At 37.9% G+C, this 25,941-nt stretch overlaps 1 protein-coding gene across 1 annotated transcript in view; it reads left to right on the top strand.

Moving 5' to 3' along the window:
* CFAP97 (cilia and flagella associated protein 97) overlaps positions 1–21,275 on the top strand; it is a 30,604-nt gene extending 9,329 nt beyond the window's left edge. The window contains exons 4-6 of the mRNA XM_086612306.1: positions 11,134–11,393; positions 20,309–20,459; positions 21,148–21,275. Of these exons, the coding sequence (XP_086468432.1) occupies positions 11,134–11,393; positions 20,309–20,459; positions 21,148–21,275 (539 nt within the window). The remainder of the gene's footprint in view (positions 1–11,133; positions 11,394–20,308; positions 20,460–21,147) is intronic.
* The last annotated feature ends 4,666 nt before the right edge of the window (positions 21,276–25,941 follow it).

The following is a 25,941-nucleotide window of genomic DNA, read 5'->3' on the forward strand; positions in this document are numbered from 1 at the left end:
TGAATTCTAATAGAAGAGAATGAAGTTTTGCATGAATGTGCCACATGTATTTTTAAAATTGGTTTGTGGTTAAGCGGTGTTGATCTAATTCTTTGAATTCTTACGTATTTAAATAACACTGATTCTATAGTGGAAAGAAGCAGCATGTGCATGAACATATGTTGGTATGCATATACCTAGAAGTAAGATATACACATAGGGTGAATCTCTAAATAAGATTTGATATATTAACAAATTGAATAATAAAACTGCATGTGCATTTTGAGAAATCCAGGTTTAGTGGACTATGCCACAATTTACTATTTAAATTAAACCACAAACCTTTCTGATAAAATGCTGGGTTATCAACCTTGCAGTCCAAAAATATATTGCATATTCATATATTTAAACTTATGGTAACTTTTTGATAATGAAACAGAATTATTTGAATTTATTTTTCTGCACTAAGCGTCTGCCTTCTAAAATACCATAATGTTCAATAAAGGTATTTTAAAGAGAAAAATAACAGATAATCTTTACTAAATCTTGAGTGATTGCTTCCTTCCAATAGAATTAATAAATCTTAATAATGAAGTCTGTGAGAGAGAACTTGCCATCTCTTTCACTGCATTCATTGTGAAACTTCATTGTATGGGGGGGGAATGCACTGGATGATCTCATGTGCGTATTTTAAGGTCTACGCTGTGCTTTTGTGCTTGTTTTCATGGCCCAGAGTTTTCAGTAGTAAAATCTATAAAATAAAAGAGGCTTGGCTCAGGGAATCTGCTGATCTCAGGTGAGGAAAGCTTCTCACACCTTACGTGTGGTACGTTTCAAACCAAGTTTGCAGTATTGCGGTAGATATGGCGTGACTAAACCTGCATGTGTCATCTTTCTTCACTTTGCACCTTGCCAGACTGAGCCTATAGTGAGTAAGGATTCAAAACATATTGTATACGTCATTTAACTTTCCTATTAGTAGAAATGAGGATTTTACTTCTATGGAAACTCTTCTGATGGCAAGAAAAGCAGAGCTCGCCATCAAGGAAAGCAGAGCTGATTCTCATCTCTTACAGTCCTTGTGCTCCAGCAACTCTTTCGTACTAGAAAAGGCTCCAACCACTTATCAAAACAAGTTAGAAGAGTTGTTGCTAGGCAATTGAAATTATGATGTCCTACATCTTTGTTTGTTCCCTGATAGCAAGAAGCTGTTTAATAACTGGTGATTATGGAGGGATTCGTCTCGTCCCTAAAACAAATGGGTATTATAGCTCAGAATAAGTATTCTCAGAGATTAATCTCTGGAGGAGGGGGAAGTTTTTTCCCAAAACTGAAAAGCGATTCTGAGTAGCAATAATAAAGATTGAGTAATGAGAAGTAGAATTCGTGTAGTCTGGCAGCTAATGTTCCTGATTAGCATGCATATGACTCCCAAGTGCCTCTCTAAATTGGCAAGCGCAACATAGTTTAATTACTTTGGGTATTTTGAAGTTTAAATGGAGCAGGATTATTAATGGTGGAAAGTAACTAGTCTGGGAAAATAGGAGCTAATCTTATTCTGAGTTATTGCTTCCAGGTTTCTCCGTGTTCATTTTTGGAAAAAAAAAAAAAAAGCTAATCATCCTTCCCCCGGTCTGCCTGAAATGTTCATCAGAACTGCATAGACATGAACATTGCTTCAAGTGAGAACAGTATAAGCCCAGACCTGAGTGCATGAAAGAATATTTAAATGATCATCAGAATGTCTCAGATTTGGTTTTAAAGTATAATATTCTTCCAGTAATCTATACTGATGAAGGATTTTGTTTAAAATTTTTGTCAAATATACTTGTAATATAGCTGGGCCTAAGTGTTTACAGCAGTTCTGTGACTTTAGTTTCGCAAAATCCATAGAAACTTGCAGAATTTCAGTGTAATCTGTTACTGTATTGTTTCTGGGGACCGTGCAGTCATTAATTTTGTACATTTTACTCATTGGTAATGTGGACATTTGAGAAGACTAGAATTTCTTGTATTAAAAAAGAATCACAGGAACAAAGAAAGGGAAGAAATCTGTTAGAAGCACATGGTGTTCAAAGAACAAGGTTTAACAGTCTGGTTATTAAGCAGCAAGGTAGTTTGTGTATCTTAAAATAGAATTCATTTGAAACATTTATAAAAAATGTTAAATTAAAAAGGAGCTGAAATACTTCTTCCTCTATATAATATGCCCTTGATACATATTTGTACTCATTGCAAACTATTCATTTTTATAAGCATTTTTAAAAATCGTATTTAGATTAAAAAAAATTATCATGCCTTTACATCTCCTGAAGCTATGCTTGTTCTTGACAGAAGCCAAGTTTTAAATTATGCTATTCTGAATAATTTAAAAGCTCACAAATAACATAATTTTAGTTGTAAATCTTATCGTCTCCATGCTGTATATTGCACTTTGAATGCTTTTTAGGTGGGTATTGCTGTGCAGCTTTATCACTTACTGATTCTAGGAATATTCTTTAGTGACCAGAACGCTGAACAAGAGATTGATAAAGGTATGTGATAACACTGGGTCACTACATCTGAAAGTTGTCATTGTATGTATGCTGTTACTGAAGTGAGCATTGCCAGATACTGCAACTTGCTGTGCAGCCTCCGTTTGCCTGATGGACAATAACTGAACTACTTTTATTCAAAATGGCAGGAATCTGCTTGCTAACAGTAGCAGGGGGTAAAGTGAAGATTATGCTTGAAAGCTGGAGAGAAGTAGGTTCTGCATGTTGCCAAAGACAGATAACGCATATGAATGTAGTCCTTATATTGGCATTTATTAGACAGGAGTTGAGCCCTGTACCAAAGGGAAGGAAGAAGTACAATAAAGTGTGCAGTTTTCAGAACCTGCAGGTTGTATGGCTGTGTTGGCATGGCTTTGTGTGCACACTGAAGGAGGAGCACGTGAACAGCAGAGCGCTCTTGAGAGCAGATGCAGCATGAAGGAAGACAGATAAGCGTATGCAGTGAAGAAATTGTGGAGCCCAGATATCCGTAAGGTACCATGTTATGGGGTACACACTCTCACTTTCACTTGTAAGGAGCCTGCATTTTGCAGTGGGAACTGTATTGCTAGAAACTGCAGGCCATAGTGAAAGCAGAGGTGGTGCAGAGTGGACAGATAAACTCAGAACCTTTTTGATTGATCTGTGTTGTTTATTTCCAAATCAGTGCTGTGGCAGTGTCTCATGCTTGTTTCAGAGTGGCTTGCAGTTCAGGTGGAGGGAGCACCTGTCTGCAGCACCCTCCCTGAGAGGCAGAGCTTGCCCTGCTCCCTTGTACTGAAGCCCTGTGGCTACGGAGTCTGGAGTACTAAAATCAGCCTTGGTCAGGTTACAAACTAGGGCCACTTGGGCCACATTGTTCAAGCTGCTGGTCTTGGTGATCCCTGCCTTATGCATAAAAATTCTTGGGTTTATCTGTGATACTGTTTTGGTAGCTGTGAACTGCTGAATTGTTTAATTGTTCTTGATAGTCTTCTTTACTTCTGTTTGTGAAAATCACTTGCTGTTTGGGTGGTATGCTTATTTAAAATGTATATAAATGCATTTTTACAGACATAGACGTCAATGTTTAGGAGGCTTACATCATTTCACCGCAATGCTAAGACTGATCTCATGTAGCTGATTGTTGTCAATATGGTGTATGACTAGAAGAACTATTGTAGCACTGTGGAGTTAGCCACACTACTTAGGAATTCAAATATCTTATCAGTGTAGCTAAGAACATGGGTATTCCTTATTTCGGTTACTCGAGGTTAGTTGAGTTCTTATTTTACAGACCTCTCCTCGATCTTTACTTCTCTTTTTTCGCACCACCTACATGGAAAAAAATATAGGTGTGATAGTGATTTTTCAGGTGAAAATACAGTTCTTCAGTTGTTTCAATGAATGTTCAAGAACGTTTCTTCTATGTCACGATGTTACATAGATTTCTGTATGTTATTCTTTTGTGAGTCAATGCTGTTTCCACTTTTCTATAAACCTTGAAGTCAAGATCTTTTAGAAAATTGGAATAATAACTCAGAGTGATATTCAAAACCCATAATAATAAATGTCAGAATTATCTCCCCTGCTGTACTCTTGAGTAATCTGAACACAAAAAGGGGATTAAATATTCCAATGCAAAGAAATAGATTGTCAAAAATTGATTTTGGAAGCGGTTTCATAAGGCTGCATGTTAAAAAGCTGGGAATAGAAAACTGGAAAATTTTCTGATGCTGTTTTGCTTGATCCTATGTCTTGATCCAACGTCCCATGTAATTTTAAGGAATTGAGGTTATGCAGATAAAGAGATGGGTTAAGCATATGAGTGTGAACTAAGCACTTATCCATTTCCATCCCATTATGCTACAGACTTGCTCTCTGTCTTTAGACAAGTCTCTTGATTTCTGTAGTTCAGAATACAGTTATATGCTAAAAATTCTGTGCATCTCTATCTGAATTTATGTTGGGTATGGATACTGTAGTAATGGGATTGCACAAGGTATGTAGAGTGCTAAAGAATTTAGCACTTTATGTTTCCGTCTCTGTAAAATGAGGTTGATACCTGCTTATTTTACAGCAGTGTCTGTGAGAATTAATCTGTAAATCCATGGTATTAGCTATTATTAACTTGAGGAGGTGGTGTGATGGGGTAAGTAGGGCAATGGGCCACAGGCTGAAGACCTGAATTCTATCCTTGAAGCTCTCACTGACCTATATGCTCTCTGATAAATCTTTTTGCCTCTTCTGTGCCTTAGATTTTCTTTTGTAAGATAGTCAGAGCTCACTTGGTGAAAAGTACTGTGGTATAAATACATCATTATTTTTAAAGTAAAAGCTCTGTGTTTCTGAATAAAAGCTATTGTAGAAAACTAAATAGCAGCTTCAGCCAAATGTGTAGCAATTGCTTTAACTATTTTTTTTTTTGCTATAATTTGTCACTCAGGAAATAGAATATGTTTTTTATAACTGAAATTTTGTCTTCTGAGGGATATTGTTGTCTGTGTACTCGTTCATGCTGAACTGGTGTATTTGTAGAATAATTGGTAAACAATACCTAAATTTAAAGTAGACTCTTAAATATATACATAAACACCCAAACTCTACAGTTGAACTAAACATGTAGAGCTCTTTCACTGAGTTTTCTTTTTTTTAATATGTTCATAGTTTGAACTAACCGTGTGTCTATGTGTATACATATGCATCATTTTTGCAGGTCTAGTAACTCATGTTGAGGTAGAAGAGCAATTATCAGCTTACTCCTATATTTATATTTAGAGTTTGAAAACAGATTCAAAAACTTTAAGATTGTAAAGAGATCCAGACTTTCCCAACATCCATAGGAAAATGCATAATTTTGGGGAAAAAAATCTGCACCTCTAAGATGTCCGTTGTCTTTCTCATGACATCAAGAAATAACTAGCAGCCCTATTTAAGCATAAATATTTAAAGAGGAAGATTTACACTTGAAAAGCACATTCTCCTTTTCTTCAAAAACCATCAAATCACAAATTCTTCAAAATCTTATGTAAAGAGTTCTGTAACATGAAATAGTGGACGTTCTAGGAATTATTTGTTTAGAGAAATAGGGAAATAGTTTTAGATTGAACCAATTAGACATTTATGAAGAACTGTCATTTAATCCTCTCATATTTTTCAGTTGTGTTATAGATGCGGTAGTAGAGCAGGTATAAAGCAAAACACCAGGCAAACTCAAAAGTGTAAGCACTGAAACAATTTAATGCATTTTCCTCTACTGGGATTGCAAGAGATACACTGAAACATGCATGATTTTGATTTTAGCCTTAATGCCATTAGGACAGCTGTATCATCCTGTCCTAATGCATTTGACTTGCTAGTTATCATTTGTATTTTATATAAGGTTTGATCTTTCTCAGTCAGCAAGGTTATTTCAATGCTTACAGATTGAAAGCAATAAACAGCTTGTTTATTGCTTAAAAGAAAGTCGGTGTCTCTCCATGGAAACCAGCTTTCATAGAATTCCTGTGAATAGCAGAGAATTTTCTTTTACTGCTTACCAGTAAATGAGAAGTAGAACTGCACACTGTGCAAGTCTTTATGCAAATGCTGCTGCTGGTTTATCCTCCTCCCCCAGATTATTGATTTATGGTCTGGCTGACGATGAAGTGCTAAGTAGGGATTTAGTTAAATTACTTATTAGCCACTGTTAGAATATGAAGCTACCATGCAAACTCTTCAGAATCTGAAATCATAATCTTCAACTGTGGTGTTCCCTCTCGTTGTCGTTGGCCACTGCATAAGTAGTCAGATAGACCATTAAAACGCTTACACTTTGTGATTGAAGAGTAGCATGAGCGCAGTGTTGAATAAATCGTTGAAATAACTTAGAAACTCAAATATTTGAGTTATATAACACTAACTGTACCTGAAATATTTAATAGCATTTAGAATAAATGCATTTACCTCTCACATGGCATCTTGATTCTTTTTTGTTTATTGGTAGTGAATTGTCCCTGGTTTTGTAGGCTTGTGCTGACCTCCCTTCAGACACCTACTGCCTTTGCCATGAAAGCAGTGTTGTTGCCAGTCAACGTTGAAGCGCGTTCAGTGCATTCTAGACATACATACCTGTTGTGGATTACGTATTTTTCTGTCATAGTAAGTGTGCAAAGAATAGGAATATGATGCTGTGTAAGTGGTGTTTTGCGGAATGCGGGTTGGATGGTTTTTCAGCCAGGTAACTTTGGAAGTAGTGGAAACTGTTACTTCTGATTTGAAGTTCGCGGGTCAGAAGCCTACTTCTGGACCATGAAAACAGTGTCACTCCTGCTTCAAGAAGACCTGCAGAACCTTTTGCTCATTGTTTTATTAGATTGCTATTGTGGTTTATTTGAGCACTGTTTAAGGACCAGTCATTTCATGCATGTCTGCTGCCTTCTGCCTGTTTTTTTAGAACAAGCACTTATCCTGTAGAATTAGTGATCCTCTTTCAGTAAGTGACGCAGCATGCATTCTGCTGCTTGTTGTTTTCTGCTAAACTTTAAACTCTCCTGTTGCACAGTTCGGAAGGAAATCAATGTTGCATTTGTTGTGGTTTAGAAAAGGTTATCTACGGATACGTTTCAGTCAGTTACAATTTGTTTTGGAGTGGTGTTTGCAGCTTAAATTCTTCCTTAACATAGATCTTAAATTAGAGTTGTGTTTTACTTAGTTATTAATTCATCATTTTGAATAACAACAACTGCTTTTAATGTGTTATCTGATCCAATGCCTTGGTATATTGTTGCAGCAAAGAGCTACTTGAGAAATTTCAAATGTGGTTCTTCCTTAGGTCATACAGAAGGCTAACTATAAAAAGATTAATTGAGGAACTGAAGAAACTAGTGAGGAACTAGAGAGCTTTAGGTTGATCTTTTCACCTCATCCCCTTGAAGAAAACTTGCTGCTGCACATGTCGTATTGGGTCTGAAATTTTTGTGCAAAATTAATGAGTCTTCTGTAATTCAACAACGTATCAAGAGCGTATTTACTGAAGAACTTCATAGCAGAACCTTCATGGTCATTGTAACACTTCTTTCACTTTATTAATATGTTTCTTTTGATTTGTGGTAAATTGGATATTATCACTGGTAGCAGCCCTTAATCTCAAGAATTGTCGACATTAGTAAGGTCAGTTTCTACACTAAGTAAGTATAAATAATAATGAAGCTAAGAACGAACAGCATACTGAAGAAAGTGGGCTGGAGTCTCTTTTCTGCCTGCTGCAAGTGAGAAAGGCTGTTTTTGTGGGGAGCTGATAAAAGGCGTCAATGAGGTACTGTAGAAGGAAAATACATTGAAAGGAAAAAGACTTATGAGAGGCTAAGGAAAGGAGGAAGAAAGGAGATGAACGAAAAAAGTCTGTGTTGGGGGTATGTGACTGAAGAAGCTGGAAAGTGAGAGTAAAGTTATTCAGTAAAATTTTGTCATGCTTTACTCACATACATAAGAAGTAGTATCCAGTAGAGCAATGGACGGAAACGTACGTAGGTATGTATTCACAATAACTGCCTGAGAGCTTCTGGTAAAATAATGGTGTGTTTAATGCTACAGAAGTTGCATACCACTGCCCTCTAGGAGATCTGAGCGGCCAAGTGATGGAGCGTTTGAGCCCCGCATGTGGCAGTCACTCCAAGACTCCTTGAATCATTATTTCTAAAAGCATTTACTGACCGGCATTGAGGAGAAAGAGAAGAGTGTTTGTTCCATGTCATTGCTCTGTTTTTATTTTTTTTCATCACAGCTGACAGGCATTTTCCAGAAAAATGAGCAAGTCAACAGATCAGTAATTACCTTTTTTATTGCTAAGCATTTTTAATCTGTGTTTGCTGGTTATAGTTCATAGCTGCATCATAAGAGTATACACTCTTCAACAAAGTATAGCCAGCTACCTTACAGAGAATTAAAACAGTCATGTACCAGTGAAGACATGAAACCTGTATTGCTAATTAAAAATATCCTCATTCAGAATGCCATTGCTTTAAATGGAATTTGAGTAGTTCACACCTTTCACAGAGAGAAAAGAGCTGTTTGGAAGTTGCACTGACAGTTACAGTTATTCAGAAGCTTAAATGTCTCTTGTAAGAGACTGCATCACCAATAGCATTGGTACCGCAAAGCTAGGTCAAGACCTCAGTTAACAACTGTTCTTTGCCGCAACCTGTTTTCCACTCTTGCATATGATGTGCAGTCTTGTTTAACCTGTGAGATGCTATGGATGTCAGGCAAATGATGAAATTATCTTTCATAGCTTCATAATACAATTATCAATTAAGTAAGATGATACACGATAAATACCTTCTTCAGATGGGTGTTCAAATTACTTTCTTCCAACTATGTTCTACAGTGCTGTTTATGAATGTTCCCATAAGGACATATTGATTTTTTTCACTGAGAAGTACGCTGCAGCTTGTCATTAACCATGTGAATTGTGCAGCTCTAGTTATTTTCTGTCTATTTCTTTTTGTCCCTTGTAGGTGTATCCAGATGAGTCTCATCCCAGGTTTGTCTCCTCAAATAGAGTTGATGGCTGTACTAGTCTTCCCTTGAGAGTAACTTACTAAATTGTAAAGATGCTTTTCAGGACATTTATGCTTTATTAACCTATTGGTTGGCACAATTGATCTGCACTAGTTTGCACTGTGTCTTGGTTTTGAGGTGATTTGCATCTTCTCTTGACAAATTAAAACAATATTTGCTAATGTGAACAACCTCGCAGAGCTTCCTAGGTGCAGTTCTTGCCTGTATTGAATAGTGTACTGATGGTGCAGGCTTACTAATTTCTGGAGGGATTTTGAAATTAATGAACTGTTTGAATTTTGAGTTCTGGATACTATTTCTAAATTTCTCAAGGACAGTAGCAATATTTACTTGCATCAATTCTGGAATAAACTCTGTTGAGATACTGCAAGAAAGATTTCATTTCATTTTGTTTTGAAGTAAGAACACACTCATTGTTCTTTGAGGTTTTTAAGCTTTTAAAAACTGCCTCAGACATCTCTCACAAAAAAATTGCTGATGTAGAAATGTTTGGTGAGGAAATATTACTGCATGCCTGTCTGTTTTTCTTTCTGCTTTGCATGCTTGTTTTGCTTGTGCAGGGCTTTTAGGGGTAAGAGTGAGGCGTATCTTCTGGAGGTAGTGATACTGGAGGAATGTGGGGAATGGCTTGAGTAAGGCATTCTCATCTGTGTCTAAGCTCCAAAAATCTGCTTGATTTAACCTGGTACCGCCATTCCTGTACCGTAGACAATGCAATGGTTTGATGGGATAACACCATGACAGCAAAGCTCTTAAAACAGTTGCCAGAAGATCTACTGCAGAGCTTTAGCTAGCAGAGGCTTAGAAATAGGTCAACAGCAAAGCTCCAGTGGAACTATAATAAACATAGCTGGCTTTGACTGAGAGTGAAGTTTTCCAGTTATTATCTTATCTTGGACTTGTGCAAGTCTGCCTTGCTGTGTATTTTTAAGTATGCATTCTTTGTCCTTTTGTCTTGAACCCTCATAACCTGGTTTAATTTGTCATTTTTTTGCTGTTTTAAATTGCCAGGCCCCAGTAATTTTTCTTCTGTTATATATGCTCACTTATTTCTCTCCATCCATTAGATTTAATTTTCATCTTTGCCTTTGCAATTCCTGCAGCAACATGGTGTAGGGTAGCTTCGGGAGCAAGGATCAACAAAATCACTTCAGGAAATACGTATTGTGTCTCTGAGTCATGCTTCCTCAGTGTTGTTTCTGTTCCACCTCTCAACTGAAACAGATTATTTTGGATATCTTTGGAGCAAAGTTTAAATCTCTTTCCACGTGCAAACATCTAAATACTAATTTATGGTTTAATTCTTGATTCTGTAAGTTATTTCTGGTCCTGGCTTCCTGAAGCTGTGTTTTCTATTGCTTGAAAACTTCTCTGATGCTTATATTGGTGTCACAACTGACACCGCTGTGGTGATGGTTCTGTTCAGTGCTGCTTTAGTGCTGTATAATGGTAGCCCATTAGCATATATCTCTAATTGCCTATGCTGATTGCTGGTACCATAGTAACTACAGTAAAAATATTTGAGGATGGAAGTCTGAGCATGTGGTGTCTGTGGAAGTTGGGCAAGCATACTGGTGAAGATGGAGATCAGGTGATCAGAGTCAAAGCGGGGATCAGGAATACTGACCATGCAGAAGAAATGACTGTGCACATAAGGTCAATTTATATTCTGATTTCTAGATAGCATATATTCTACACAAATGCCTACAGAGCGTCTGTGTGCATATTGCTGATTCTCTTGTATTGCTCAATCCTTCTGTGCATCTGTTCAGTTCCTCTGGATTACCAGTCATAAATGGGGAGGAGAGGGGGGTCGTATTGAGAAGGAAGCAGATGGGTTTTAATTAAGGTCAAAATTAGACTCAATTTTTGTGGTGAAACTTGTGTAAAATCAATGTATTGAGGACAACTGAGCATCCTTGAAAAATTCTTAAATGTATAAACCTGGAATTCAGATGCAGGGAGGTGAAATGTACCTTTGTTTTTCAGGTCTGTAAGTAAATCCTAATAATAGAATGCAAGATGTGTGTTTGGTTTGGTTTTTTTTCATCTGAGTATTTTACTTTTTGACATTTTAAAGCTTTCCTACAGTTGGAGAAAAAAGAAAAAAAACTAACCATCGATCAGCCATCTAAAGGAGCAAGGAAAAATTATTCTTTTACAAATGAAGAAGTAAGACAGATTGATCGGGAAAACCAAAGGTTGCTAAAAGAACTGTCCAGGCAGTCTGCAAAGCCAAGAAGTTCCACATTGAAGAAGTCAGCTGTACCGCCTCCTAAATTGTACCACAGTGCCCTCAACAGGCAAAAGGAGCAGCAAAGAATTGAAAGAGAAAACCTGGTGAGTTTTGAGAACTGATTTGGATCAGTAAACTGAGGAGGACTGTTTGTTGTCAGATGAACTACTGCTAAATACTTACAAAACTTAAAAGGCAGCACTTGGAGCTTTACTACAGTAAATTTCCTTCACTATGCTGTTTGCATAATTGTACATATTGGGGGGGGGATAAAAATTATGCTTTCTTTAGATGAAAATAGATTTTACTTTGTATGAGTTTACTTTAGTATCATTCAATTTAAGAGAAGCAACCATTATTGTTAACACGCTTGTAACTTCAGATAGAAGTTTAACTATTCATCCTGCTTCATGCTTCGTGATTACTAGTCGCTCAAGAACAGGGTTGCAAAAAATAAAACAATATGATAACATCAGACCCATTATATTTGAATGCAGAGGATGCAATGTGAATGTCAGTTTCAACTTCTGACTCGGCTTACAGCTGTTTCTTTCAGTGTAGCACTCTGCATGTCACAGTACTTAAATGAAATGGCAATCACAGTAACTTTAGTGGAAAATAGAAATTCAGACTTTCTTATACGGATATTGGCAGAGTTGTGAAATAACAAAAATTAATACTCATTTGAATAAGATATTTTTAGTGATTGAATTGTAATACATATAATGGTATTTTCATATCTCCTAGTGGTTCATTAGCGTGTTTGAAAAGGAGATAAAATATAGTTGAAATATTTGGAAAGTTTATAGTGGAAGTAATTTATTCACGTTTTTCCATCTGTGTAAGTGTAGGTTGCAATTTCCTCTTAGATAGACAGAGAGACAGATTCAACATGAAGAAAGTTGAAGTGACCTGTTGTGCTGGTTTAACCCCAGGTGACAACTGAGCACGGCATAGCTGCTTGCTCGCTCCCCGCCACCCCCAGCAGGGTTGGGGGAAGAGAATTGGAAAGCTAAAAGTGAGAAAATTCATGGGTTGAGATAAGAACAGTTTAATAATTGAAATATAATAATAATAATAATAATAATAATAATAATAATATAATGAGAAGGAAAATAAAAAGAGAGAGAAATAAAACCCAGGAAAGACAAGTGATGCAAATGAAAACAAATGCTCACCACCAACCGACTGATGCCCAGCCAGTCCCCAAGCAGCGGCCTCCCCGCCAACCTTCCCTCTAGTTTTATTGCTGAGCATGACATCATATGGTATGGAATATCCCTTTGGTCAGTTGGGGTCAGCTGTCCCAGCTGTGTCCCCTCCCAACTTCTTGTGCCCCCCTGCTTACTCACTGGTGGGATGCTGTGAAAAGCAGAAGAGGCCTTGGCTCTGTGTAAGCGCTGCTCAGAAGTAACTAAAACATCCCCGTGCTATCAGCACTGTTTCCAGCACAAATCCAAACCATAGCCTCATACTAGCTATTATGAAGAAAATTAACTGTATCCCAGCCAAAACCAGCACAGGAAAATCCGTAAGGTGTTAGTTCTTCCAGCTTTCAGGCATCTAGATTGTTAACATTTTTCAAAGTAGGAAACTTTCTCCCCAGCTTTGCTAGACTGCGGTCAACCAAAAGAATGTTACACTTCACACACTGAAAGAATTTGGCATAAATACTTGTTACAGATGTATGATACTTCTCATTGTCTGGGGAAGAAATGTTTTTAGGCTTCAGTGTTTTTAGGTTGGTAGGAGGGCTTTCTTCATGTGTTGTGGGTTTGGGTTTTTTGGGTTTTTTCTTTTGCTTATTTAAAAGGTTCAAAGCAAGACTTGCTCTTCTACATGAACCTTGATGATAAGAGTGTGTTCTTAGGCTGTGGGGAAGAATTGCTGTGTGACAATCACTTATGATTTAATAGTAGTATGCTGTACTGCATAACGATAAGTGATTACTGTAATATTAATGTATATGATGTTTTACAATACGCTTGTGTTCACTCAAAGCCACGAACTTTTCTCTTTTGATGTATTGGAATATTTTGTCCAAGGATATCTTGCCTTTGCAACTTTCAGATCAAAAATTCTGCAAACCTAAACACAAATAGTCATTTCACACATTGCTTGTTTTAGTACATGTTAGAGATTAATGGTGGTTGCTTGTAGTCTGAGAAATAATATCCTCCTTTTACTTCTTCATTTCTGCTTTAATTGTCGTCAGTCAGCAACATGAGTGGACGTGTTTGACATCAGAATTGTTCCTTAGCATTTATGTTAAGATATCATGCCGGTTTAGACATTAAAAACATTTGGTTTATTCTTTTCCCCAAATTCAGGATGATAGGCTCTTCTTTTCAGAAGAGTGATTCATCAGTACAGCTTTTATGTTTTGTTTAACATTTTTGAGCAATTCTGTGTACTTCTTTATTCTGTTTGAAGTGTATCTGCACCTAGAGCATTACAGTTGTAACATACTGATTTTTCTAGTACTACCTTTTGGGATTACAAGTATGACACGCTTTTCTCAGACTGTAAATGAAAGAGCTGCCCTATGCTGCCCACTGATGAGGGTTTTTTTACTTTATATAGCTAAATGTATGTGCTTTATGAACTTGTTGTTTTCTTCTGGTCAGAAGCTTTCTTCATCCTTGTAGGTTGAAGAGCTGGAATTCCATGGAACTTCCATATCAATCTTTCTTCTGTTACTTGACAGGACGTTTGTTTTTTTCTTATACAACACCTGAGGTACTGCATACTGGATGTGCTGCTTGATACAACTTTGTGAAATGTTTGTTGGAGAAGGGTGTAGGGTTTTGTAAATAATTTAGTAATAGAAATCTACAACAGTAGTCTGTGCAGGGGGTCAAGGAGTTTTGATGCAGAGATTTGTTTATTTTTCCCTGTTGGGTTACAGCTTTTACAGTTTCTTGTCCTGGGCTTAACACCTTGTCTAGGGAAAGCTTTCACTTTTCTGCTAGAACATTCTTGGAGTAATGCCTGTATTTACTGTTACCAGAAAGACGGCTTTTTTCCTGATGCAGGCATTTGGCATCAGAGGTGATGCAGGAAAAGTAATTCAAATATTAGGAAATTAGAGAGGAATCTAAGTAATTTGGTGCTCTCCAGCTTTGTGAAAGGTTGCAAGAAGGTACAGGGAATATATGTTGCTCCCACAGACTTTGCTAGAAAGCTGTGATGAAATGAAAAGGTATATTGCTCTGAAGAACCGTGGTTATAAGGTAGTGATAAGCAATTTATGGAAAAGGCACAATTAGCAAAGTAGATTGCTGTTAAAATTAATGTCAGAATTTTGTACTTGCTGCTTTTGACTGTGTGCTTTCATAAATGGAACCTGCTTTTGATTGCTTATTTGAACTCGGAAGACCGGAGCATGTCTCTTGCCAATAGAGGATGCTGCTGATTCAGAAAACGTTCTGCTCTTGTGTGTTTGAAGATACCCTCAACCCCGTCTCCTCTCCAGTGGAGAGGGACATAAGTGTGGCTGATGTGTTACGTTTTTCCCATGGCTGCATATATGTATCTCTATCTGTATTGACATACTAATCATTATTTCTGCCAGTATAAATAAGATATTCAACTTCATAGACTGGACACTACACACCATTTAAATTTTTAATGGATTATTATGTGATGCAAACATCTATACTGGTATATACGGGTAAGAATTTGAGGACCCTGAAATACAGATTTGCAGACACCACACTGTTCTTCAGTCACTTCCTCTAAACTTAGAAGTAATTTGTATCTCTGTTGGGTTTTTTTTTTGGTTGTTGTTTTGCTCCCCCTCCCCCCCCCCCATCATTTTTATGAATTCTGACTAGGATTTAGTTGTTAAATAACATTAGTGAGCTAAGCTGCTGTGTTCAGCTGAGTTCCTAGGGAAAAAGTCACTTTTGAGTTCACACTGGAAGTTCACTGGAAGATCTCAGCAGGTCAGGGACAACACTCCTCAAATCTTCAATCAAGGGAGATGAGGATCTTCTCCTTTTCTGTGGATATTTGGGTTTTCCCATGCATCCCTGTGCATTCTTTCTTCCCTATGCTGTTATGAATCACTGTGCATAACACTCCACACTGTTCATCCCCCCACCTCTTACTCCTCCAAAATGTACCCTAAGCCCCAAGAGATCCAACTCTGATCCCAGTTCCAGTATAGTCACCCTCCCACACAAATGAAAAAAATCACTTACTGTCTTTCTCTGCAAAGGCTGCCTTTCTCTTTTCACCTACTTGGTTCCCCAAGTCATCTGTGCTGCAGATGTCATTAATGCTTCTCCCCACCACTTTCTCTAGTCATTGTAACCTCTACCATCACAAAGATCCCTTCAGCAAAAGTTTCCCTTCTCTTGCAGTCTAGACTGCCTTAGTCTTGCTGGAAAAACCTGAACCTCCTTTAGAAGTGCAAGTACTCTACTGCTATAAATGAATGTGTATTCATTTGTCTCCTCTGGATTTACTGGTGCTGATGGGCTGTGGTAATTGGGTGGGGAGAAAAGGCCAACGGTGGGATAGTGCCTCTGGCCATCCCCCTAACAGGCTGCCATCACATGCAAAGAATACACCTCATCTTGAGCCACAGCCTTCAGTCCTGTGCTGCACTTTGCCTGCCTTGCCGTCTGTGTCATGCCGCAGCCAGAGAGAGAACTTCTAGGCATGGAAAGAAACAGGAGAGGGAGGGCACTGATCCATCAGGGTGGTGCCTGGGCACCTTGTACTTTCCTCCCTCAATGTATTATTACACACTGCATTTTCCCTGCCTTCCCTTTGTCCTGTCCCTAAGGACCATCCCCGAGTCTGAGAGCATCAGGCCTCGGATGCTGCATGCTTATCTGGTTGTAGAAAGAATACCAAGGTTGTTCAGCCTTACTGGCCTCAGTTTGGAGGAGAAAGCTGTAGGGAGTGCAGTTGTGCAAGAGAATGTAGACTTCTGGATCTTCTTAGGAGCTCAGAAATGTTTGTGTTCAGTTGGTGGCTCCTTAGAAACTCAAGCACACCATGTTTTATAAGATATTTTCACTTAGTGGGTTCAAAGCCATTGCATGCCAAGACTAAAGACAAAATGTTTGTAGTTCTTGAGATTGCAAAGTGCAGTGCAAAAAAAAAAAAAGTTTCCATGGCCTTCTCATTGGGAGAAGACATATCAGGATGTGGGATTGGCACGTAAATATACCTGGCTACAGTATGCTGCAGTACGGTGCAAATACAGCGTAGTTCTGTGATCATAGTATTTAGGCTATAGGCTCTTTGCAGTCAGATTTTTTGTGGTCTGCTGATTCCTGACCCAGACTTGAGATTCCTGAACACTGCTGTGGTAATTATAATAAAGACTGACTAATGGGCAGGTTCAAGGAAAGCTTTGATTATTTTGCACACTGCTCAGTTTTGTGGGGTGGTCTGTCGTGAGGGTTTTTTTTGGTACTCTTAGCCTCCTTTCTTTGTGGTGATGCCAGCCACATGTAAACTTGATGGCTGCTCAGTTAAAAAGACTTTTCTGTAGATTGAAGAACTTAGAGGTTTTTTACACTTAGAGTTTGTCCTGTTAGAGCTAATTAATGCAATGGCCATTGAAGAAAATTACAAATACTTGATAAGAAGAGAAAGCTGTCCTTGAATGCACTGTTACCCACTTCCCCCTCCCCCACCTGGGCTTTGCAAAGGGACAGTGTGGTCACTAACATCAGTGACATTAGAGGAGGCAAAATATAAATAAATCTGAGCAGCTGTCAAGGCACACTAGTCAGCTGGTTAGGATTCAAAGGAGGTGAAACTGAAGCCTTCATGGGTTTAAAAAGCAAAGTAAAACAAGAAAAGGGTAATGGATTTTTACCTTCTTTCTGAACCCAATGTAGGAGTGCTGCCTTTACAGTGGAGTTTTTTTCTTTCTTTTTCAACATAGCTGCAGAAAAGCATGTACTGATTTTTTTTCCTTTTTCTGACAAAGAGCATTAGAATTAGCTTTAGCGCTCTCCTGATGTACCCAAAGTTGAATTAGCAGCATTTATGTTGGCCCACTGTATAGCAGCAATCTTTTGGTACGGTGTTGAGTTCCTTTGTTGTCCAGTTTTTGGCAATCTCACATTTCCTTCTGTCATTGACAATCTGTATTTTAGTGTCATTATAGATACTAATCTATGTCCAGATGCCTAGATTTGCAAAGGGTTTTCCTATTCCTAGAGAGTAATCATGCAGGAACACTTTCTGTGATTTTGGCTTTTTTAAGATTATTTTTCTACTTTCATTGTAAACTCAATATTATGATAAAGTAAAAGAAGATAGGGGAAATAGAAGCCTTGGGAGTCTTTTGCCAAGCTGGGAGGTCATCAGTGATGTGATATTATTTATGTACTGAGCTTGAATCAAGAGCTCTGAGGAGCTACAATGCGGTTTAGAGCAACTAATGATATTCCTAATCATAACAGCTAACTAATATAGAGTTCTATATATAGAACTAATGATATAACAGCCATTAGTGTCTATTACTCATTTTTTTATTTCCTTAAATCTGATAGGGAACATATATCTGGTTCTGAACACCTGGATTATGTTGTGTGATCTGATTCTTTGGACATTAAGATCAATGATGAAATTTCTGTTTACTTTAGTGGCGCAGGATTAAGGCTCCAGAGATTTAGCGCTTCAAAAGAACAAGGAAAGTGGCAGTGTTCTTCACATAACAGAATGAAAGAATTAGTAGATTTATATGTATAACTCAAAAAGAACATTTGTTCAACATACTTGTACTATTGTACAAGGTAGTTCCTGGGTTAAGGACCTCAAGATTGTAGGGTTGGTAATAAAAATATAAGAATCACATTAGTTCTGGGTTACAGATATAGTAGGTCAGGACTGCCATTGCAATGTGTTGATGAGTTCATTTCTGTATGCAGCCGGTCTCCAAACTGCAAAATTCACAGCCACAAATAGCATGTAAGTTAATGTGCCCTTGGTACAATTCGCAGCGGAGGGCAGGGGAACCACAGGAGCGGTTCTCTCATTCTCCAGCAGAGCTTTTCTTAGAATACTTCTGCGCCACAGAATCTTTATCTGATCTTTCCGTAGCTCAGAGCCATATCAAGTCCAGTGTTAAACTGTTCAAAAAGTAAGGTTTTAGTACTGAGAGAGGAGGTATCTTGTTTTGCTTTAGTAATGGGGACTTGATACTTGTCAAAATACATGCATAAAAAGAAAAAGCAGAATTGTATTTGAACTAGAATGAAGTGGACATATGCAAGTATTGTATGTTCAGAATCAAGTCTGAAATTACTGCAGCGGTAAGGTATGCAGATTCTATGAGGGTGTTACAGTCGGAGTGCAGACTTGAAACGTGCTCGACTCTCATAGGGAAGCCACATCTACAATTTACCTGATCCATTTGTGATTGAACTGAATGTATTGAGCACTTCCATTTTTAATATTGAAGGTAACTAAGTGATCTCGGCGAGTCTAAATGTATGTAATTGGGTTAGGAAGTGCAGATGAAGTTGTGAGTAAAATGTTGGATGTAACATTTAGAGACAAGTCTACTATTTCATGTTCTGCAACTGGCTTTAGTGAAGAGCTATTTCTAGCTGAAGTCCTTCCTTTGACTTTTGCTTACTTAGGTATTTCCACTTGACGATGAACTGACTGGCACTTGATGCAAGCACTTGTGACATACTGTGTCTGAGCCAAAATCGCTTGTCCTTTCTCTCTTGTGCACTCTGTGCAGGTTTCCAGTGCCCATGCATAAATTACCAAGAGCTTTTAAATTCCTATTACAGCTAGACAATGACAACTGACATCCTGTAAATACTATACTAATTTCCTATGTCACTTTCTGTAAATTTTTTTCATCTTCTTTAATAAATAGATATATAAATAAAAAATCAGTACCTGATTGGGAGTGGGGAAGAAGGATCATTTCATACAAAGTGCAGTTTAATGGCTATACAGACAGATTCTTGATTTCTACCGTATAAGTATGCATAGAAAATAAATCCTTCTTAACAGAGGTATATTTAGTACTTTGGAGACTTATGTAATTGTGGATTGCATTGTCTCTCATTATAGAATGCATGTCATAACCCTGACCAGCAATGGTTTTGTCATTGCCAAATGTTTGTAGGCCATCAAATGAATTGAAATTAGTTAGCAGACGGAATGTATAGATCTATGCAAGGCAAGCACTGGAGGCAAAATATATCAAAAAATGTGAAGTTGTCAATTGGAAGTTGTATGTAGCTGGGTGCTTCCAAATTTGTCCTGCCATGAGATTCTTTTTTTAGTTTACGGAAATTTCTTAAACCAATAAATCATCTTTCAAGTAGTTACACAGGACTGTCTGTATCTTACAAATACTATGTAAGTAGCTGTCCTAATTTAATGCTTATGGCATGGTTGCCAAGGTTAATTTCAATGAGAGGAAATTATGTCTGTAATAATAATTTCAACAAGAATCTCTTAAAATTATGTTATGGATGAAACAAATAATGTCTGGTGGATGTTTGTGCTTGCCTTTTGACATTGCTTTCACAGAATTGAGGTCAGTAATTTTCTCTGGGGATCCTGTAGGGTAATATAAAATGGTCTAACTATGTTTGCAAAGGAAAGATTAAAAAAAAACCAACTTCTCATTCTTCCAGAAATTTAGAATAGAGGAGTGACCAAAGGTAGGATTAGAAGAGTCCAGCATATCTTCCCACAACCTTTACTATCACCAAACAGATGTGTTGTTTCAAGTTATCATAAAGTACAGAGAACTATGGGATACTAAAGACATACTCAACATAGAACTGATGATATGTAAGGGATACTTAATATTTGTGTCATCTTATAGCACTGAGAAAAGAATTGAACATGAGCAGAACAGCCTGTGCTTGTCACCAGTGAAGGAGTTCATGTTGTGCAACGATAAAAATTTGAGGGTTTTTTGCAGTTCAAATAAAAATCAATTTTTGAATGTTTGTTTTGTGGCTTCTTGTCCATTCTTTCTCTTTCTTGATGATATTTTTCTTTTGATTTTAAGGCTTTCCTGAAAAGACTGGAAGCAGTGAAGCCAACAGCTGGTATGAGGCGTTCTGAACAATTGATGGACTATCAGCGCCAGATGAGTTATCTAAGTTCTTCACCGTCTGTAAGAAGAGGAAAATCTGCTTTCAGCCAGCTTAGTCCTTCAAGTAAGTACTTCAAAGTTGTAGATTCTTGCATTTCTTTGCATGTGTTTATCTTTTTATAATTCCGAATTGTGAAGCACTTACTCCTAAGAATAGAAAATGAGTTCGTTTCTCTGTCTTCCTTAGATTAATGATTTATGTGTGATAATTGATCAAAGTGATTTTTATCATACCAAAAGTATGATGATTATATGAATTCTTTACTTACCATCTTAAATTTCTAATAAATTATCTTGTTAATCATCTTTTCCAAGAAGGTCAAAAAAATCACTGTTGTAAAGAAATATTTCTCATTTTGCCCGTACCCTTTATTGAAAAGAGAAAGGAAGGGAAAAAACCATTAACACGAAAACCACAACGAAGGTTCAAATTCTTGTTCAGAAAATGTAAACCTGCTGATAGTAGCCTTGTTTCTCTTAGAAGTTGTGTGTGTAATGTTTGGAAGTAGATTATGTGTGCCCATAAATCCCTACACGCTGGGTTAAAGAACCGCAGCACCATGGCATAGGCTTGAACTCTTTGTCTTGGTCGTTTACAAACAGCTCATAATATTTTGTGTTTGTATTCAACATATTGTGATTGTGTTTTTTCTGGAAACTCTGGTAATGAGTTTTGCAGAACTAATATAGAATGAAGCTTTGTGTTGTACTGGGCATAAGCATTCTTTTTTTGTGTGTGTGTCTGTGAACAGGAGGCACTTCAAGAGCATCCACTGTACCAAGTACAACAAGCCAGAGGAATGAAAAAACTGTGTCTGATTCGGCCAGTGGGGCATTACAGAGACCTAAACCCACTAATGTTCGTGCTGCTTGGTTATAAGTGCGTTTTGCCTCGCATTCTGAGATGATCCTCAGACTTCTATTTTTAGTGGTTCTGTAAATTCTATGTGCGAAAATATTTTCTGCATTGTTCAGTGATTAAAATGCATTGCATATAATATAATTGCCTAGAAAATTATTTTAAGTGAACACTTTCACTTCAGTCAGTGTTTTCCATGACAGGAAGAACTTATGAAAGAGAAGGAGGTATTTAAACGGACAAGTTAAATAGAAATTGCTAATTATTATTTTATTCTCTAATCATAAGTGGAATTTGTATCCATAACATGGAAGGACAGAATTGCTGCACTATAGGAGAAAGATACAAATAAAATCTTTAAAATAATAATAGTTACAAATATTTCATTAAACTCATAAGCATATGCTTAATTCCTAGATCGTCCTTGCTCTTCATGAGCCTTATGAACTTTGTGGGTCATGGTGAAGGAATCTTCTTTTTCAGGCAGCATGAAGGAGTGAAAAGCAGATTGTGTATTCCTGCATGATTAGCAAGAATACTGAGGCTGCAGAAGATGTTATTCTGCCACTCTTGCACTCCAGACATTGAACGTTTGTTTTGTACTCAAGGCTGTGTCTCTTCCAGACTTAAAACAATTTTGGGAGTTATATTGGGACCTTTATGTAGGAAAGAAGCATCTGATGCTATTTGAACAAGAGTAAAGACTGAAGTGAACAACAGCTTCAGATTCACTTTAAACGAGTAAGTTTTAGTTACTTCTCAAGCTAGAGAATACTAAGGAAGGGAAATATTTCATGGCCCTGCTTTTGCAGATCCTTGCCCTTCTCGGTGGGGAGATATAAACTTGAACATCTGATTTTGAGAGCGACTATTAACCAGGATTTTTCTTTAAAAAAAAAGAAGACAGTAGAAAACAGAAAATCTTGTTGTGCTTCTTAACCTATTTTTAATGTCAATATTTGTAACAGCGTCAGATCAGCTTCAGTAGCAACATCCATTTACAAGGGGAGCAAAATTTAATGGAATTGGTAATCGCAAATAGTAAGTGGTGTGCTTTATCTCTATACATAAAGGCAAACTTTCAATGAACTTATTTTGTAGGACTCTAGGCTTATAAAGAGCATAAACTGTGGTGCCACTATCCATGGATATGGCTGGAACCCTGCTTGCTTCCCCAGCTGCTTCCCAGGAGAGATACAGGAAATCTCTTTCTATTATGCATAGAGAAAAAACAGCTGTATTCAGTAATGTGAGGTCTTAGCCGTATGAAAAGGGAAGTTTGTAATTCTTTGCTCATGCTTGCATGAGGGCTTTGGCTTTCAGGTATTCTGCATTGTGACAAACTTTTTACTTGGCCCTGTGTGATAGTTTGGCAGAGCTTCTGCACCTGGTGACCTGTTGATCAAATGTAGCTGTTTGACAACGTTTGAACTTTTAAATTTAAGCAGCATTGTGGCAAACAGATTTTTATTGCAGTTATTATTCATTGGTAGGGACTGTAAGGAATTTTTCGCATAGTGCTGCTGTATTTATTTGTACTATTGTGCTAATTAAAATTATTCACTATTTAAAGATTATTGTCCTTGAATGTGAGTATCAGAGTCACAGTTTAAATACTCTTGAATGTTCATATGATGATTTTTTTCTGTGAAGCAATTCACGAAATGGATTACTTTTAATCGCTTCATCTTATTTTATTTAACTTTGGTATGAAAGACTGTCAATTTTGTATGTCATTTTTGTAAATCATAAGAAATAAAATATTTAACATTAATTGTTTGTCATTGCAGTGGCTTCTTTCAGAATTTTATGATTGGTATTAAAGTGCAAGGGAAGTCATGGGAGAAGTGTTTTTGTTCTATGTGTAGTGGAGGAAAATGCAAAGAATCAGTTTATTCTTTGATACTCTTTAGCTGTTAGTGACTTTGGTGTGGGTTTTTTAAAATAAGCCATATTGATAGGTCTTCATTAAGTTAGATACTCTCATCAAGACTTTTATAGCAAAAAATCCTGTTTCTAATAGACTTGTTTTCTGTCTATTTTGTAAGCTGCAACTTTATGTTCTCCTCTACTTACTTCCCCCCCCCCTCCCTCTCCAGAAGATGTATTTGAAAGAAAAGTGCAATCCACTTTGCTTCCTCCTTAAAGTGAACTGCCACGCTGGTTTGACACACGGTTTCAGGTAGGAGCCAGTCTTCCTGCTGAAGTGACAGGATTGCCAGTCTGGGTGACAGCACTGGTGAAGTGGTCTCACTACTGTCAGAAAGGGACTGTAATGCCTTGGTCATGTTTTTGGTCTGGAAGTGTTTTGTCCTCATTGTGGGCTCAGTTTCTTCCAGGAGAGGGTTCTGCCGTGTAGTCTTTCTACAATGTTGAAGGTCTTAAAGAAGGCCCTAGCTCAAATCACTGATTATATGAGAAGAACAGAGAGTGATGATGTATCCTTGTCTGAATAGGTGACATGTGAAGAGCATTTTCCTAAGCAGACTGCTGAATCCTTTAGAACTCAGTTTTAATCCCAGCAAACCTAAAAGACTCAAGCTAATTTGGAAGAATCACACAAGGGCATTCCTCATATAGCATGTATAGGCTTTCCTATGTGCCAGAGCTTGTCTTCTGTCAGATTGATTGCAGTATTTACTGAAGATCCTGAGGCATCTCTGCTGTCATCCTGCCACTCAAATGAGGGTTTCTCTGATTGTCCTAAATCAAATGGCTGGCTGGATTTATGTGTATTCTGTGATGTGTGTGTAGATTTTACATTGAACTGGATTTTCCTGATGGTCATCTAATGAGGTTTCAAGACAAATCCCTGTAAAAAGCCTGAGACACTTCCTTCTAAGAGGTCACCAATAACGTTTTTATCCCAGTGCTTTTCCTTGTTCTCCATGGTCAATAGACAAAAATAACCTCCTGCCTTCCCAACCTGGGCAGCTCAATGAGTCGTCTGGTAGGTGAGAGCTTGTGCTTTTCCCTAGATCACAGTCTGCACATCAGCGTGGTGGAGATGAGGGCAGTGAGGTCACTTACATCAAGCCTTCTAGCTGTGCAGTCATGACCATGTTATGTGGGCCATGATGAGTATTTCCACTGTGATATAACAAGAAGATGGTGAGGGGGGAAAAATGTTTCCTTCTGCATTAAAGTGGTATATCCAATGAGCCAGGTACACTGGGCATCAGGTAAAATCTTTGTGGTGTTCATCTGCTCAAAGTCTTGAGCAAAGTAATGGATAAACAATGTCATTTCCACCAGATGAATAAGAAACATAGAAATAAGAGCTGCATCAGGAACTGTCTTCCAGGACTGAAATTGTGTTGAGGTCATATTGTTTCAAGTATCAGCAGGGATTGGATTGCTAATGCTTGTGATGATAGAGATCCAGTTTGTCTTCAGGATGCGTGGTCCCAATACCTTGGTCAGAAAAGCTGTTTTATGTCTCCTGGTAATTCTCCTCCTGGCCAAAACAAGACAGCATTTGGCAACAGTGGTCCTTGTAGCTGTCAATTCTGGTTCCAGGAATGCTTGTTTTATTCACTGCAGAGTCCTAAAATGCCATTCTCCATGATTTTTGTTCCAAGCTCTGATTGCATAGAAAAATCATAGTTCTCTCCACTGTGTTACATGGTCAGAGCTTGGAACAAAAATGGCAGGTTTCAGTTCTCTCCATGCAGTGGCTTTTAGGACTAGAACATGCTATTGAGAGATTTTGCTTGTTTCAAATGAGAGAGACTTCACAAGAGGAACACAGGTGGCTGAGGTTTGCCACCTGGGGCAGCATTAGGGGAGTCTGCTTTGATGCTTCTTTCCCTGGCATCCTAGATTGGCTAGTCAGACTCTCCATCTCCAGGTGAGGTTATCCAATAACCATAACTGTAGCATCCCTGCAGATGAAGTGTTGTTCTGATTTTTGAACAATTTCGCAAGGTTTTTTTTTCTGCTGTGCTCCTCACCATGTCTTAAACTCTTCCCTATGGCTTTTAAAGAACTGATGGCTGTTTCCTCCGTGACAAGCGTAGCGCAGAGAGTAGAGGTTTTCACCTTCAGAAAGGTAGGGAAGATTCCATCTACTGTCATAGATTCTTCCCCTCCCACTCTCTGCAGTGTGCTATGCTCTTTAGAGACAGGTTTATCTTTCAGACCCACCTGAACTTCCTAACTTCATCTCATCCAAAAGATCAGTGTGCCTCCGTTCTCTCCTCAGGTAGTATGCTGGGTGGTAGGTGGGCTTTGTCTTTCTGTATAAGTAGGATATATTATCAGGCTACTCAGGGCAGGCTTCCCAGTGTTCAAGTGAAAGGTATAAGGGAATAATGGTTTTGATGCAGACTTTTGCTGAGTTACTCTCTGTATCCAACTATTGCAAAGGTGCAAGAGGATTGAACCTGTGACAACCAGGTTCATCTGACTGGAGTTCAAGGAGTAATTAGAAACGATCTGTAAAGTCTTCTATTTTCCAGCTTTGCAGAGCTGATGGCTGGATTTTGGGTGACACTTTCAGCAAGTGTTAAGCCGAGTGCCACAGACTTGGTGCAGAGCTGCTTTCAGGTGAGTATTTCATTGACAGTTTCAAACTCTGACCTCGAGTGTCTTTATGGAGAGCACTGCCTGGAACCTGCCACAGGGTGTGCATAAGCATTCAAGCAGAAATAAGGAGCCATGTACCTGTAAGTGTTTTCCATATGTA

The sequence above is a fragment of the Tauraco erythrolophus genome, chromosome 5 (genome assembly GCF_009769465.1).
Source record: "Tauraco erythrolophus isolate bTauEry1 chromosome 5, bTauEry1.pri, whole genome shotgun sequence".
NCBI lineage: Eukaryota > Metazoa > Chordata > Aves > Musophagiformes > Musophagidae > Tauraco > Tauraco erythrolophus.